Raw genomic sequence first — 15,618 nt, 5'->3', positions numbered from 1 at the left:
CAGATCAACCATGGCCACATTCACCGTCCTCGGTGACACCGTAATAAAAGGATTACTGCTAGATCTGGCAATAGGAGAGATCGAATATTTTCTACACGAACTTGAGGATTCCTTGATTGCGTATTCCTGCCGAAATGAACGCCAGTACCAGCCAAATGCTGGAATAGTCAATCGACCTGATGGCCAAAGGATCCTCTTCAGGCCCTTCACCTCCCCTGAAACTGTCGGAGCAAAAATCATTGTGCACCCTGCCCCAGTCGCAGCCACGGCGGGCATAGAATCCTCTTCGGAACCGAAAACCCAACAGCCACTTCATGGCTCCATGGTCCTCTGCGATAAATTCGGACACCCCACAGGGCTTCTGAATGCAGAGGAAGTTACCGGGTACCGAACCTCTCTCAGCGCAATGCTTCCATTTGTCAACAGGCTTCGGACCCGCAATATTGTTGTGTTCGGCGCGGGCAAGCAAGCATTGTGGCACACTCGACTAGCCCTTGCGCTTCGCGGTGCTGAGATTACTTCAATCACGATTGTGAATCGATCGGAGGTCCGGGCGCGAGACCTTATCGAATTAGTGAAAGAAGAGAATAAACTGCGCTGGCATTCGACTTGTATGTTTGATCTTCTTCTTACCTCCGGAGACGAAGAGGGATCCCACGAGAGACTACAGTCGTGTCTTGCGGGGGCGGATGTGATATTCTGCACTGTTGCTTCGCAGGAGCCATTGTTTTCCTTGGAATCCCTGGCTTTGGGAAAACGACAGGGAATGTTCCCACTGATTACCGCGGTGGGTTCGTGGCAGTCTGATATGATTGAAGTACACCCTGCCATTCTTCAGCACATCACCAGATCAAACCCTTCCAGGGCTATTTTAGTGGATGACGCCGAGGCCGCCCTTACACACTCTGGAGAAATTGTACAAAGTGGGTTGACAATGGCCGAGATGCTTGAGATCGGACATATTCTCCGTCGGAAGAGAAATTTCGAGCTGGATAGCGATCAAGCTGCGTGGCTGGCGGAGGGTCTTGTTGTGTATAAGAGCATTGGGGTGAGTATGACAGACCTTGTTGCCGGGAATTCCATTCTGGCTCTTGCTCAGAAGAACGGCCTCGGGGTTCAAGTGTCTGGTTTTTGATCGAAGGATCATTTTTGGCAGACGAAGCCGCTTTACTGTCTTGTTACCATTCAATGCCATTAGCCCATAGCAAATTAATGCTAAGCTGAAATTATCTTAATATATAAGCGGAGCACACAGTAAATCTATATGTATTATCCACACTTTAAAGTCTCCAGGAATAGCAAGCGAGATAAAGTTACTTCGTTAATATCTCATTGAATAATGACAAGAGCTGAATATAGTCGTAAAGTAGAAGTTCCAAGACCGGGAGCCACTACGCTTTAATGTGGAATAAGGGCTCTCCCAAGGCATTTACATCGACAGTACCAAACCCATTGCCCGGGGTATCCGCAGAGGTGATACGACCATGAGGCTGCAAACGAGGAGCCTCCGCAATCAAAGGATTCGTACATTCCGCAAACAGGTCCACGGCACGGAGTCTTACAGAGCGTGTCGATGCCGCCATTTGCAGGTTCTGTGCGGTGGTCAAGGCACACCCCCAGCTGTCATCGATAGTAACCATCATGTCAAGAGCTACGGCCGCATCGCGTAGGGCCCGCGCCTTCGTAAATCCACCAACGCGCGAAATCTTAATGTTGACTCCTGTAACATTCGCTGCATGGGCTGTGGCCAGGTCGGCCATCGTAAAGATGCATTCATCCAGGATAATAGGCACGCCGGTGCGGCGACCTACTTCGGCGGAATCGGATAGTGATCGGCATGGCTGTTCCAGGGGGATGGGAATATCTTGTCCCAATGCTCGACAATAGGTCAGAGCCTGCTCGAGATTCCATCCTGCGTTGGCATCCGGGAAGACCTGCACGTTTTCAGGGATGGCCTCGCGAATGGCGCGAATTCGCCGGGCGTCGTCTATTGTATTATCTCCAACCTTTAATTGCATTGCAATAACACCCTTCTTAGCTTCGAGCTGGGCCTTTTGGACAGCGATAGAAGGATCTCCAAGTCCGATTACACTTAAACCCTGTGGCTCCTTTGTAAGACAGCAACCAAGTAAAACGTGAGTAGGTAAACGGACAGATTTCCCTAAGATATCCCAGCAAGCAATATCAATAATAGATTTTGCAGCTATCCCTGGTAGCATGGCTTTATCAATAACTACACCAACAGCAGCAGGCGAACGTGGATCAAGGCCCAGAACCTTTGGTGCCAGCTCTTTCAGCGCGGCAAGCTCTCCAGTAAATGAGCTGGGCAGATAGTCGCTGCCCAGGGGTGCATTTTCAGCCCAGCCTTCAATTCCGGTGTCCGTTCGAAGGCGAATCACGGGGGAGGGCTCGCCGTCGTTTTTTCGACCTCCGGACATGGTATAGGTGCCATAGTTGTAGTTGGCCTTGTAGGTAAAAACGGTAAGTTCGGTAATGCGCATTTTAAACCGACAAATCCATCAGTAAGAAAGACACACGATATGCTAAAGCTAGTTACCTATTTTCTCCTGAACGTGATCCCCCCAACAATCTAACTTGCGACGCATCAAATAGCTGAATGAAAGGTTGTTTGCAGATTAGAGGGTTGAATCCATCAGGGCAGGGCGCCAGCTCTCTTTATATGCTCAGATGTATTCACATAATCCTTTTACGTACCGGCATTCGTGGGGGATATTCTTCGTCGATGCATCTATCGGACGTATGGCCGGCCCTTCGTCGTCCAAACAAGACTCCGCTGTCACGCAAGGCATGTGTACCGGCACGGCTTCCGGAAGTGTAGTTTATTGACTGATACGCGCGGCTACTCCAATACCCAAAAGAGACTAGCCAGCAGTACTCCTTTTGTGGTAAAATGCGGTGAAAGACGCAGTATACGCGATCTATACAGTCGCAATACTGTGGAATCGAAACATATTCATTCCAAATGGATACAAGTGAGCCCTATACGAGACACACAAACCAGGCTGGGTAAATGCGTCGTTTCGCGGAGAACGCGCCAAATCGATGAAGCAGGGTTGTTCACGGCTCCAGCCTTCTCCGAATAGCAACAGACCTTTACGGTACTGAACGCAGGCAACAGAGAAATCGGCTTAAAGGTCCGATGTGTCGGTTGCCGTCAAGCAAGCGGACCATAAACGCGCCTTCCAACAACATGGGTCACACCCCCAGTAATTATACCCTTTGATATACTTTCACATCTCCTAACATCGTACTCCTTATAGCTATATACCGTAAATGCCCCGATTGATCACGAACTCTCCATTACAGCGAGAAACTGCAGCACTCTTGGATTGTCTACTACAATCAGCACAGGTGCGGTAGCAGAGGACTGTCCTTCAGGAACTATACCATACTAGCATTTATATAAAGCTTTTATTATTGCAATACTGTTCTAATATTCTGCTGTACAGCTAGTAAGTTTTACACAGTACCTACTCGTCAGCTGTCCGATAACCACGGTACGGTCATCTAGCAAATGTGCACCGGAATGGACGTGGTGCCGGAGAAGAGGTATGGAATTATCCTGTGATTGAGGCCACCAAATACTATAGCCTCAAGCCACGCGGAACAACAACCGGTCAAGTCCATTCAGACTGATGGCCCAGCGACCTGAGATTATCATCTTGATTCACTCGTGATCTCTTCCGGAACCCCTGCATGACTATAGGCGCCATTGGATTTAGTTGTGAAAAAAGGGAAACAGGAGCTAGGTCCTTGGAATGAAGTACTGTTGTGGAAACCTTCTTGATGACCAAAGGAGAAATTAGATGTTTCCAAGCACTCAACCTTCCTCTCTATCTTTGATCTCGCTTTGTAAGTTTTCAATGTAGCTGAGCGCACTGCCGATGATTGAAGACTTAGTGGGTCCCCCGGGCATTGGGTTGCGACACTGCGAATCTTCAATATACTGTGTCACGAGCCTAAAGATCTTTGTGATTTTTGTCTAATCTAAGATTCAATTGCAACAGCAATTCGGGCTGTGATCATGCTTGAGGGGGCGACATTATTCATATTATCAAGGTTCCACAATCATCACTTAGCAATGATCTGCAGCTTATCCTTAAGCCAATATATACACCGTGGTTTCCTAGTTGGGTATTTTCTTATCTATTTTTGTTATTAATCCTCGGTACTTTCCCACTTTTGTCCCCTATGACGAACCTGGGGGCTCATACGTATGTTCCTGAAAGGTCATATGCACGTGCCTTTCCATGTAACGTATATAAGATGGCGCTGCTCCTCGGATGCCGCAAACGGTCACACCCCACTTCCTGTTCCTATCTTAAACGCTCCATTTGCTTCGTTTAATTTCCGGGAAACGCACCAAGATACCAATCAATCTTTTACACAGTCCATCAGTATGGGAGTTGATGTTCCAAAAGCCGACAGTCTTAATGACCTCTTCAGCCTCAAGGGAAAGGTCGTCGTCGTCACCGGTGCCTCGGGCCCGCGCGGCATAGGTATCGAGGCTGCTCGCGGGTGCGCGGAGATGGGTGCGGACATTGCTATCACCTATGCCTCCAGAGCTGACGGCGCCGTGAAGAACGCCAAAGAGCTCGCAGAAACGTACGGTGTTAAAGCAAAGCCGTTCCAGTGCAACGTGTCCACATTTGAAGATACTGAGAAGCTAGTGAAGGACGTTATTGCTGAGTTCGGCAAGATTGATGCATTTATTTCCAACGCTGGAAAATTGGCTGATAAGACCGTACTCGACGGCTCCGTCGATGACTGGTACGGTGTTATCAACACTGATTTGAATGGCACATATCATTGCGCGAAGGCAGTCGGTCAGCATTTCAAGGAGCGTGGCACCGGAAGTTTTGTTATCACCGCTAGCATGTCTGGCCATATTGCCAACTACCCTGCCGCGTACAACACCTCGAAAGCGGGCTGTCTGCATTTCGCCCGCTCGCTTGCGAATGAGTGGCGCGGTTTTGCACGCGTGAACAGCGTCTCGCCTGGATATATGGACACCGGTCTAATGAATTCCGTCGATCAGAAAACCCAAGATCACTGGAAGTCGATGATCCCTATTGGTCGTTACGGTTATGCGAAGGAGTTGAAAGGCGCTTATGTTTACCTATGTAGCGACGCCAGCTCGTACATGACCGGCTCTGACATGCGCATCGACGGTGGTTACTGCATATGGTAGACAGTGGTCGTGACATGATATGACACCTAAATGTATTTAAAAGTCTTATTAGAAAGTCGTGAAAATGAATGCTGGCATGGCCCTTTTACTACTCACTAGTCTAATCTACCACCGAAGGGCCGGCCACCACTGAGCGGCTATGTGCATGGGCCTTGTAAAAAAGGTCTTTTGGACCTCGATATCTCAATAATTTTATATCATAATCCTTGGATATCAGCTTCCAGAGTCCCACACTGTATTTTATAACTTGTTTAACATTTTTCAAACCCTAAAGTTCTTATTGTAAGATGCATCGTAATTAGGGTTTAAGCTAGCTGGGCGACAATTCGAAACAAACAACTACTGTCCATCGGTTCAGGGGTTCAAGACCAGCTTTTTCGAGCTCCGCCCTTCAATGACATCCTGACAGGCCTCTTGGATTCCAGTCAAACCACCAGATCGCCTTTCCAAGGGGGTGGGGGTCATATTCCCGGCAAGAGCCACACAGGGAGGTGGTCGCGATACCACCACTTCGTAAAGTCCGCATTTTCCGGTTTCTGGGTCGTCATACTGGGAAAGTCGTAGAGCAGGCTCACATTCCCTGCCAGATTCATCTCATGGCTTTTCGGACGCGTAGAGGCAAATGCCCCACCTTCCGGTTGCAGAATATCACTTATAGCATTTGCGCCTTTCGCATCGCCTGCAGCCGTCATAACGAAGTCGTATGGACCGAGACGCTGCAGCTTAGAGAGACGATATGTTTGTCCTTGTAGTCGAGAACCTCTGAGGCACCAAGGCGTACGTACATATTCGAATTTGCGCGGCGAAGCGGTTGCTACGGCTTCGTAGCCGACCTATGAATAACGGTTATTGCTTGTTCGAGACCATAGGCAGCTTTATTACCACACCGCTGGAAGCATACTGAACCGCGTACCCACCCACAGATCCGTTCGTGCCCCAGATCAGTGTTTTTACATCATCCAGCGTTCAGGGTACATGGCAAATGGAAACCTTCAGCTCTCATAATGGTCAGCTCTTCATCGAATTGGCCCCTCTTCTTGAATTTTAAAAATGTTGATATATTTCGAATAAGTGGTATGAAATTATGGACAATATATAGTACTATAAACTCGATAGCACCAGCCTATATATCTCCTCACGTCTCACGCGGACTGGCGCCATGCCCATCCCCCCCAGGCGAATACTCAGGCGGCGACGGCCGATCCTGCTGAGCAGCCTGGTATGTCGGCGGCGTAAGCTCAACCTCCGAGACAGCCTTCAGCTTGCTCTTCTTCTTGTTGTGACGACGGATGAAATAAACCGGTATCAGGCTGAGCAGGACTATCCCAGCAAGACCGCATCCAACGCTAACTCCGACTTTTGCTGAGGTGCTAAGACTGTCTGATTTGGACTTTTCCTTGCCGGATTCCAGGACGCGACAGGTTAGCGAGCCGTTCGAGAGGCTTACGTTGGGAAAAATTTTGGATTTTACTGTCTCGCAGTCAAGGTCCATGTCCGAGTATATGTATATACCATCGGCAGCGCGGCGGAGGTTGGGTAAGTTAACGCTGTACAGAAACAGACCACCGTTAGGTAATGTCGCCAGTGCTAACTGTAAGGCTGGATAACTTGCCTTGAAATGTTTCCGCGTAATTCCAACTCACGGATTCGACGTAAAGGAAGATCAATGGCGAGGGGATCTAACGCTTCTACTGCTAGTGTCATGTTGGTATCGATCATCTTCGGCATGGAGAGGCTAGTAGGGCAAACACCCAATGTCAGCGCGGAAGCTAGTACGGGAGTTTAGTGCAGGCTGCAAATACCTCCCGATGCTGCCTTCCAGCTTCATGACTCCGTCGACGGTATCCAGCTCTGGGAATGAGAGGTCGAGAGGTGAGCCACCCTCTGTCGTCAAGTCAAAACTTGTAGGGGGGGACTCTATAGATAATAGATTTGGGCCCACGCTGGTGAGCTTCGGCAAGGTAAGGCTGTTCGAAACGCGTCAGTTTGGCACCAGCAAAACCATGAAGGGACGTGAAACGAGCCTCGGTATTCTTCCTTGCAGGGATATACTGCCCGCCGACTTCAGCGATAGCAGGAATAGCTCTATAGATGATGGCGATGGGGCAGTGCTGTCGCACCCGTCCGTGGTGCAGATACTGAGATCATGATGGACCTCTTCCAATGAATCCAGTCGTAAACTGCGAGAGGTGTCAGTTCTCAGGAGCTAATCTACAACTGTATCCATACCTGGAGAGATTCCCATAGATATGCACCTGCTCCGCGTTGCGAAGCGACCTTAAGTCGACATCGTAGGCGTAGTCTATACTAAGGAACCCCTCAACCGCATTCAATTTCGGGGCAGAAATGTTTCTGAAAATATGCGGGGACCGGAACTGCAGATCTCCACCTAGATTCTCCAGATCTGGAACGGAGATAGATTCTTTCTGAGAAATCGCATCCTCAGCGCTTTTTGAAAGCCGGCCCCACGAGACGTCCAAAGACTCTGGATACCATATGAGATCCCCGTCGATGCTTCGGATATTCGGTAGGTAGACAGAGCCGGTATAGTTATATGTGATAGAGACACTCCCATTGATGTTTGTACACTCGCGCGCGAGAGTATCGAGGGCCGACTGGTTGTCGATTTCGTAGGAGTAGATTTCGCCGTACAGTGGCTCGGGGGTGCAAACCTGTGCCGTGGCTGCACTGGTCAGTAACGAACATTTGTATTTAAGTGAGAAATTAAATCGAGGACAAATGCTCAAACGTACCCGTTGGCAACAGGCCGGATGCCAGGGCAAGAAGCAGCCGCTTGTTCATCCTGGGATGGAAATCGATCGTCAACAACCCAACAGAGAAGGGATGAACAAATCGGCAGGATTGACGCGGGGGCACGCAGCTCCTTTTGACGAACGGGTTTCGCCCAGCAGACCGAGCAGGGCCAAGCAGTTCGGGCGCAGTAGCGCGAGCCACTGGGGGCGAGATACTGGGCTGAAAATGGGGCAAAATGGGGCAAATGGGGGTTATTTCGGCGCTTCGCCTGAATTTGAGGTGGAACTGTGCGCCAACTTATTTTGGCGCCTATCCGAGGTCAGGTAGAAGGGATAATTTATGGAAACACAGCTGAACAACCCAAAAAAGCATGGAAAGTGGTTCTATGGTTTCGTGATCTACCAAGTTCATTCCTCAGCTCTACGGGTACAGACCCGAAGTTACACCCCCACAGTGTCGGAGGATCATGTTTGTTTATGCGCATCCGCTGGAAAATCACCATTCTCTAACTAACGAACTTCCGCACACGGCCTTTCTGCTCCCATTGCCTTAGAAACACTGTCAGCCCTATTATTGTCAGTAAGTTCAACCACAGCGTTCCCGGTGGTATAGAATGGAGGGCGCTGGGTCCGCCTAACGCATGTTCATCGAGTCACAGTCGTTGACACTCCGCTCGCTCCGCGTCGTGGGAAGGTATTTAGGGCTAACGAGCGGAAATCCAATATCAGAACTTGGCCAGTATAGCAACCGATGACCGCGATGGCGTCCGTCGCCGCGAACTGGCAAGGCTGGTAAGTCAGCGGCACCCGTAGAACTCTGTGACCGTTCAGCATAATCCATGGGTGCTGATAGTAAATTCCATCGCATGGTACATCGCGTTCGCCCCAAAATGCTCTTGGGAACTCGTCAAACGAGGCAGAGCAAAAGGCGCGCGGAGCGGTCTTTGTAGAGACCAAGTTAGATGTCATTCCTTGCAACGCTTCTCCAGTACGGCAGTTCCATAGGCGCTTTCTGCCGCCGGCAGTTGATACAATGATATGCTTGCTGTCCGATGAAAATTGTATTGAAGTTACGATTGTGTCGTGTTGAAGGTCCTGGATGATAATCCCGGTTTGTACATCCCATAGCTTCACATATTCATCGGAGGCTGAGGCTACTTGCTGGCCATCAGGGGAAATTGCCAGATCGTCAAGAGCCCCTATAGTACCACGGGGCTTCGGGGTTGCAAATCTTGAAGCAGCATTCCAGACCCTGATTGTATTGTCCCTGGATGCAGATGCCAACCTCTGGCCATTTGCCGAAATTGCAACATCAAGGATCTTTTCAGTGTGGCCAGCGAACGTTTGGAGGATCGTGTCACAGCCCATATCCCATAGTCTCATACTTTCATAGGCAGCAATTGCCACACAGGATCCATCTGGCAGTACTTGCCCCGTAAGGACACGATCAGTGTCGGGGTCAAAATAGGCTACACGTATTCCAGTTTCTAGGCTCCAAAGCTCCACTGCCAGATTGCCGGCAAGGAAGAGATGGTCTTTGTCGCCACAAATGATCTTTATCAGGGACACATGACGCTCCGGTCGGACGCCCAGTTTGATATGTCCAGTCTGCAGGTCGCCTACCCTGACTATCCCATCATCATACATGGATGCTATCCACCGGCCATTGTCGGATACCACCGCCTTGCAGTCCATGGAGACAGATAGTTTGTAGGTGCGTATCACTGGGTTATTACTGATATCCCATATATGGACGTACTTTGCTGCGGATAATAACACCAGCCGTTGTCCGCCCGCCGAAAAAGCCATGGAGTCGATGTAGTCTTTCGTCCTGAGCACCATCTGCAAAGCGCCGGAATGCAGGTTCCACAGTCTTACCGTCTGGTCGGAGGAGTGCGAAGCAATATACTCACTCTCTGGCGACACTGCTAAATCTGACACCCACGATTCATGGCCCTTCAGTGTCTGAAGGCAAGCACCAGTCTCGGCGTCCCATACTCGAATTGTACAATCTTCTGACCCAGTGACAATGAACCGCATATCCGATGAGAATACAACTCTGTCGACGGCTTCAGTATGGCCCTCTAGTACATGCAAACAAGGGCTCCATTGTTCATCTAAATTATGAGGGTTCTTCAACCAAGTCGGGATGTCGTCTTTGAACATTGAGCGGAGTACGCTTGTCTGAGGACTGAATGTGAGTCCGGAGTAGTAGATCTGGAGTGGCGTTACGTTGATTAAGGGCCTGTTGTACAAGACAAACTGGTGAGCATCTGCTACCAGGGATCGAAAATCGTTTTCGTCAGGGTAATACGTCTAGAACCCTGAGTCAGCGCACAATAATTCTATACCCCTGTGTCATCTCACCTCAATAGTCCTTTGAAGACTTAGAATCACTGTAGGAGCCTGTCGGGCTTGCCTCATCAAGGATAGGGCCTCTATCCAATGCAAAAGGTGCCGCCGTAGAAACCTTTGCACGGAGTTGTTCTGAGCGAGGACGTCTGTGGGCACCTCGGGAAGTATGCCCTCTAATGACTGTCGAAAGTGTTCTACCCAGTACGTAGCCGCATACTGTATGCCTAACAGCGGGTCGGGTTTTGGAGCTGTGATATGCTCAATCGAAGATCCTGGATCCTGCAAGCCGTAGATATCTCGGCGCAGCTTGGCTTCCATACTTCTCACAAGTCGGTCGAGTATTGATGCATGCTCACTGCCAACGCCGCATGGAAAGATCCTCTGCCCAAGACCATTACAGAAGTAGTCGCTCACTGACTGATGCTGCAGAAATACGTGGTTATCACGCAAGGTTAGAAAGGAGCCGCAGAGTTCTACGAGATCTAGGATATCAGCGATTGAGACCTCGTCGAGCCCAACGGCAAGCACCACTTCCTCAATGCTCAGCGGGCGAAACGCCAATACGATCGAGCGTAGGACTGGCTTATATAGGGTATCGTCCAGGGAATCGGCATGAGTCTCTATTTGGCGCAAACTTTGGTCATATAGTGGCATTAAGCCTGCAGGTATTCCTTCGAGCTCCTTTAGAATATTTCTTCGCGAACATCGTAGGAGTCTTTGGCATATCAAGGCCACCCAGAGGAAGGTAGACTCAGCCTTCTCTTTCAACGTGGTTTCGATGTCTCTGCGTAATCCTTCCGATAAAGCCTTCCTTTGTGCCAGCTGGCCGACTCTATCTTGAATGAAATATTGGACCGCCATATCAAGGCTGGGACGGTTATCGTCCAAGCTGAGAGACTGCGCACAGGGAATTACACGCAGGCACTCGGTCATGGCGATGTTGGGACGGCTTGACAGGAGCCATTTCCCTCTGGATTCGGGCATCGACGCCTCACTTGCGATCCAGTCCAACAGCCAGTCCATACCCGCTTGGCACTCGTCGATTGCGTCAATTATTATAATCGGTTTCCCTATTGATTCGTCGTGTAGTATCCGGGATAGCGTGCTAGTGAGTATGGAGAAGGCATTTGGGCTCTCAAAAATGTCCTCCTTCTGGGCTCGCTTGCACTGGTATTCATCGGGAATATATTTGGAAAGCCAAGGGTGTTCCCAGAAAAGCTTCCAGAGAATTGCACGGAGAGCTGATACAGCGTTATTTAGGTGGGGCACGTTGCTCTGGAAAAAGAAGTATGCTGGACTGGATATCGAGCTTTCAGGGCATTCGGGGTTTTTCAAAATCTGGACTAGCCCTATGAGCGTCATCGTCTTGCCCTTGCCAGGGCCTCCCTTTATCCAGAGTAGCGATGATTCACAGCCGGTCTGCCACTGCTGAAGTTCACTGCTTTCAATAACCCATTTGCAACACGCATCTAGCAGAGTACCTTTGCTCTGCTGGATCCGGACCATCTCATTCTGCGGATCACTCTCGCAGATATCGGTCACAAACTCGTTGAATAACTGCTTGTCAACGGATTGATCAGCCGTGAACGTGCGCTCCGGCTCGACATTCATAAGGATTGCCTTCAAACACCATGCAGCGGCACCTGCAGCGTAAGGCTGCCAAGTATCGTTCTTGTGCGAGTCCGCATAGTCGGAGATACCACGAATCACAAGGGCCGGAAATTCATGCATGAAGCCAGCGGCCTCCATTTCGAAGCAGAGTACATCGCCGCCTAGAAATCGGTTGAGCTCCTCTCGGGCTCTGGCGGTTTTAATAACACGGTCGCCGGAGGCCACCAGACCATAGAAGACAACTGGTTCGTCAGTCTGCCTCTCTACGCGTTGAACAGTTCCCGCAAGTCCGCAGTGCTCGCACGATCGTACACCGGTAGGATGGGGGAACTCAGTCTGGAAGAGAACGTCCGGCTCCAGTGGACGTTTGGAGAGGAGATGCGCGACATCAGAAAAGCACAGCCCATTATCGTCATGTTGCATCTTATAAGCCGCGGCGCGCAAGACCGGAGGCGGCGTCAATAGGAACCCTTTAAGTAGGAACCCATCGTCCGTCTCCTTTGCGTAGTCGTACTGCACCACAGTACCATTATTAGCAGTCGGCATGCTAATCACAACATCACCCAGGCGAATATCGTTCTCGCGGCTGGGGACCCCTCCCCCGATTCCCACCATCAGATGGTACTTTACCCTGGGAAATGTGCGAGTTAGATTAGTCGCCGATATAGCCGCTGCTCCTTTCCCCTGGATCCCTGGAGAGCGCGCAATCACGATGTTGTGGCCGCTAAGACTTCCCAGAACGTATATGTTCGAATCGTCGGGCCGAACACGCAGACTCTTGTGCTCGACATCAAGCAGGGCACGCACCGCCTGGATCTCCAGGGCCAAAGCGCAGATAACACCCACCGTGTATGCCTCCTTGGGCAATGGGGCTGGGGGGTTGAAGTCGCCCATAATAGTTAGAGCGGGGAAGTGCAGCCGACGACTTGGGGCGTTGCTTCTCTGATGGGAATACGGTATTTGATACTGGCCTGATTTTGAAAGGACACTCCCAGCTGACGAGGCTTTCATGCAAAGACAGCGAGGCTCATGCATACCCCGCCACTTAACCCTTTTAGTATGTGGTGCACATCTCTATTGGCACATTGAGATTCGTCCGCGGATTGGTTAATTCTGCTATAGTGATCCCGGAGTGAGGTTTATATGTCTTAGAGTTCTATATTTCTGGCTCCTCTTCCGATTGGCTTGACCAATAATTTGCAACACCGTATCCACCTCGCAGTATTAAACAAGGTTCCCAACCGCAGACGCAACCGCCATCCAGGCGTCATCCCTTTCCAAAACAGCCATATCATCCTCCCTAAGCAAGACCATAACTTCCAGCACCTCATCCATCCCATCCCTCCTCCTCGGCAAAAGCACAGCAACCCCATCCGCCTCCATATACGGCAATCTCACAAACTTCGGCCTGCCCAACCCAGCACCAAAATCCACTTCGTATAGGTCTAAATCCGCCCAGCTGGTAATTGCCAGGTCTCGGGAGCCGAATATATCCCACCCCGGATCCAGAGTGCGGTAGTCCTCGGAGTCGGCGATCAGACGGTATACCTCGGCGATGTGCTGTGCGGTGATAGTGGATGGAGATTGGGAGGTGGCGATTCGCGTGCATATTTCTGACAAAGTTCGTGCGGGCTCTGGATCTGGGTTTGTGAGTGAAGATGCTGTGGCCTCTGCGCGGGCGTACAGCACTACACTTCCGAAATAGGGGTTTGACGGGGGAGAGAATGTCTCGCTGATTCGTCGTCGGCCGTTGACTATTGTTGCTAGTCGGCTGGTGGCTGATTTCTCTGCGAGGGAAGGGTTGCGCTGCGATCGTGCGCGGGTGATTGCTGTCCAAAGTAGCGCGCAGAGGATGACGTTTGTAGTTGGGGGGCTTGGTGTATATTCCTCCAGGGCCTCCTTGATGTCGTTAATCTGGTTGATTGGGATTGTGAATACCTTGGACGTGCACAGTGGAGATTCAATTTGCTGTATATGTTCATTTGCCGGGGGAGGTTGCGTTTTTACGTATTCAGGGTGCTTTGTGAGGAGACCTTCATACGCAAGCCCCGAGATAGCTTCAAGCTGAGGGGACAATGCCTCTGACAGCCGCTCGATTCTACCAAACCGCGTCGGGCTCGCGAGGTCCAGACCGGACTCGGTGATGTTGCGGGCCCACTGTCGGATTATTTCTGAGAATCCAGTTGCGTCAACGGTGTTGTGGTGCAGGCAGACACATAACCCAACTCCACGGTCCGCGAAACGGAAGAGGCTTGTGGCAAAGACAGGGGCGCCAGCTTTAGCCAGGGCATTGCCAATTACGGGTGGTAATGGCCAGACTTCTTGGGGGATTGCCTCTGGAGGCATGCTCTGGGAAGACAATGTGTCGTATGACCCGGCTATAGAGCCTTTGTGGAGAAGAGTTAGGGGAGTGTCTGGGGCGTATCGGATTTCGAGTGACGGTTTGCCCTGGGTGAGACTGGCGAAGGCGCGGCCTGATAACCAGGGGAGTTGCTTGGAGAGCGCATCCAGGCCGACTTTCAGACGTTGGCTGACTGCTCGTGTTGATTCCGTCGTGTCAAAGGCGAACAGAATGTTGATGTAGGCAGTTGGTACAGTCAGGTCCAGCGGACTCAACTGCTTGATAAGGGTGCAGTCGGCCATTTCGGAGTGGTCTGTAGGCCTAAACAGGAAACAGGGAATCGGAGAATAGAAGAGCAGGAGAAGAAGAAGAAGAGGGGTATATATATTGTTAAACAATCTCCATTGCGTGCCGTCCGCCCCACTACCGTAACGGCCGCTTTGCATATAAACCGAGCAGAGTAAATGCTTCAACAAATGGTTTTGTATCAGCCAAACCAGGACCTTTTCAAGGCAAATTGCTCACGTTAAAATTAAAAGAGAAAAGGCAAATATTTGCGCACGCAGAGTAATGGAAGACCTGTATGTTACATCCTGCTGAGACATTTATGTTATCGCCTAGGCCAGATCGAAGCTTTTTATGTACTTCGGGACCCGTCCTACTCAGGGCGACGATCCAGAACCACCGAGATGGATGATCGCAAACTCAATTGCAGTCGTACTTATTCAGGGTTCCATCATTGGCATTGAGCTGTCCTCCAACACGTAACCGTGGTCCAGCTCATTCAGGTCGGTGCCCAGCAGTTTAGCGTGCTGTTGGGGGCGCCGTTGTCCATTAGCCCAGACTATGCCATCTAGCAGGCCCATAGTCGGCTACTAGTAAAGCAACTTTTAAGAGGACATGACACCTAGGTTACATACTAAAGCCTCTAAACACGTTTCCCAAATACCCATTAATATTGTCACTGACGAATTGGACAGCGTTGGAAATCCATCCTACATCTTGATAATGGATACATTCACAAACAACCCCTATGCCCTTCCGATCCACCGACAGCGGTGAATGCCAAACTCCGCCTAAAATCCGCAGCCCAGTCATTAGCCATCAAATCATGCGTAACGTATCTATAGGTCTTCATAACTTACAGCATCCGGCGGACAACATGCCCCTGCCAAATCAAGAGTCCCGCACGACGCTATCGCCGCATCCTTGTTGCTTGCATCAGGAGGATAGTAGCAAGTGCCTGTCTTCCAAGAGGGTTTCGATATGTTGCAGCAAAACGGTTCTTGTTCAGCACCGCAGATAGCATCGTTTTGATTCGGGGCAGCGAGTGCTTTGGGGTTCAT

General features: G+C 50.4%; 7 protein-coding genes across 7 annotated transcripts; 2 read left to right on the top strand and 5 right to left on the bottom strand.

Moving 5' to 3' along the window:
• Nucleotides 1-10: 10 nt before the first annotated feature.
• ASPSYDRAFT_95237 (uncharacterized protein) lies at nt 11-1,135 on the top strand (the record flags this gene model as incomplete). The annotated part of the gene is made up of 1 exon (XM_040853093.1): nt 11-1,135. The coding sequence occupies one exon, from the start codon at nt 11-13 to the stop codon at nt 1,133-1,135; it is 1,125 nt and encodes a 374-aa protein (XP_040696678.1).
• A 256-nt stretch (nt 1,136-1,391) lies between these two features.
• On the bottom strand, nt 1,392-2,808 carry ASPSYDRAFT_1165326 (mandelate racemase/muconate lactonizing enzyme family protein; the record flags this gene model as incomplete). Its single annotated transcript, XM_040840166.1, has 1 exon — nt 1,392-2,808. The coding sequence occupies exon 1, from the start codon at nt 2,499-2,501 to the stop codon at nt 1,392-1,394; it is 1,110 nt and encodes a 369-aa protein (XP_040696677.1). The 5' UTR covers nt 2,502-2,808.
• A 1,524-nt stretch (nt 2,809-4,332) lies between these two features.
• Nucleotides 4,333-5,334, top strand: ASPSYDRAFT_51554 (SDR family oxidoreductase). The gene has a single exon (XM_040848308.1). The coding sequence runs from the start codon at nt 4,421-4,423 to the stop codon at nt 5,210-5,212; it is 792 nt and encodes a 263-aa protein (XP_040696676.1). The 5' UTR covers nt 4,333-4,420; the 3' UTR covers nt 5,213-5,334.
• Nucleotides 5,335-5,461: 127 nt separating this feature from the next.
• Nucleotides 5,462-6,163, bottom strand: ASPSYDRAFT_1165324 (uncharacterized protein; the record flags this gene model as incomplete). Its single annotated transcript, XM_040840165.1, has 2 exons — nt 5,462-6,045; nt 6,098-6,163. Coding segments are annotated over 2 exons (438 nt in total), but the record flags the coding sequence as incomplete, so codon positions are not given.
• Nucleotides 6,164-6,216: 53 nt separating this feature from the next.
• On the bottom strand, nt 6,217-8,161 carry ASPSYDRAFT_51551 (uncharacterized protein). Its single transcript, XM_040848307.1, has 6 exons — nt 7,966-8,161; nt 7,442-7,895; nt 7,237-7,392; nt 7,015-7,179; nt 6,825-6,947; nt 6,217-6,759 (listed from the first exon to the last, which is right to left on the bottom strand). The coding sequence occupies exons 1-6, from the start codon at nt 8,012-8,014 to the stop codon at nt 6,348-6,350; spliced, it is 1,359 nt and encodes a 452-aa protein (XP_040696674.1). The 5' UTR covers nt 8,015-8,161; the 3' UTR covers nt 6,217-6,347.
• Nucleotides 8,162-8,272: 111 nt separating this feature from the next.
• Nucleotides 8,273-12,894, bottom strand: ASPSYDRAFT_188726 (uncharacterized protein). Its single transcript, XM_040843610.1, has 2 exons — nt 10,333-12,894; nt 8,273-10,281 (listed from the first exon to the last, which is right to left on the bottom strand). The coding sequence occupies exons 1-2, from the start codon at nt 12,823-12,825 to the stop codon at nt 8,611-8,613; spliced, it is 4,164 nt and encodes a 1,387-aa protein (XP_040696673.1). The 5' UTR covers nt 12,826-12,894; the 3' UTR covers nt 8,273-8,610.
• Nucleotides 12,895-13,092: 198 nt separating this feature from the next.
• ASPSYDRAFT_51549 (uncharacterized protein) lies at nt 13,093-14,952 on the bottom strand. The gene has a single exon (XM_040848306.1). It carries the CDS (start codon nt 14,572-14,574, stop codon nt 13,156-13,158), a length of 1,419 nt encoding a protein of 472 aa, XP_040696672.1. The 5' UTR covers nt 14,575-14,952; the 3' UTR covers nt 13,093-13,155.
• Nucleotides 14,953-15,618: the final 666 nt, after the last annotated feature.

This window comes from Aspergillus sydowii (assembly GCF_001890705.1).
Source record: "Aspergillus sydowii CBS 593.65 unplaced genomic scaffold ASPSYscaffold_18, whole genome shotgun sequence".
In the NCBI taxonomy this organism is placed as follows: domain Eukaryota; kingdom Fungi; phylum Ascomycota; class Eurotiomycetes; order Eurotiales; family Aspergillaceae; genus Aspergillus; species Aspergillus sydowii.
Note: the sequence above shows the minus strand (reverse complement) of the source record. Positions and strands in the feature narration are given on the sequence as shown.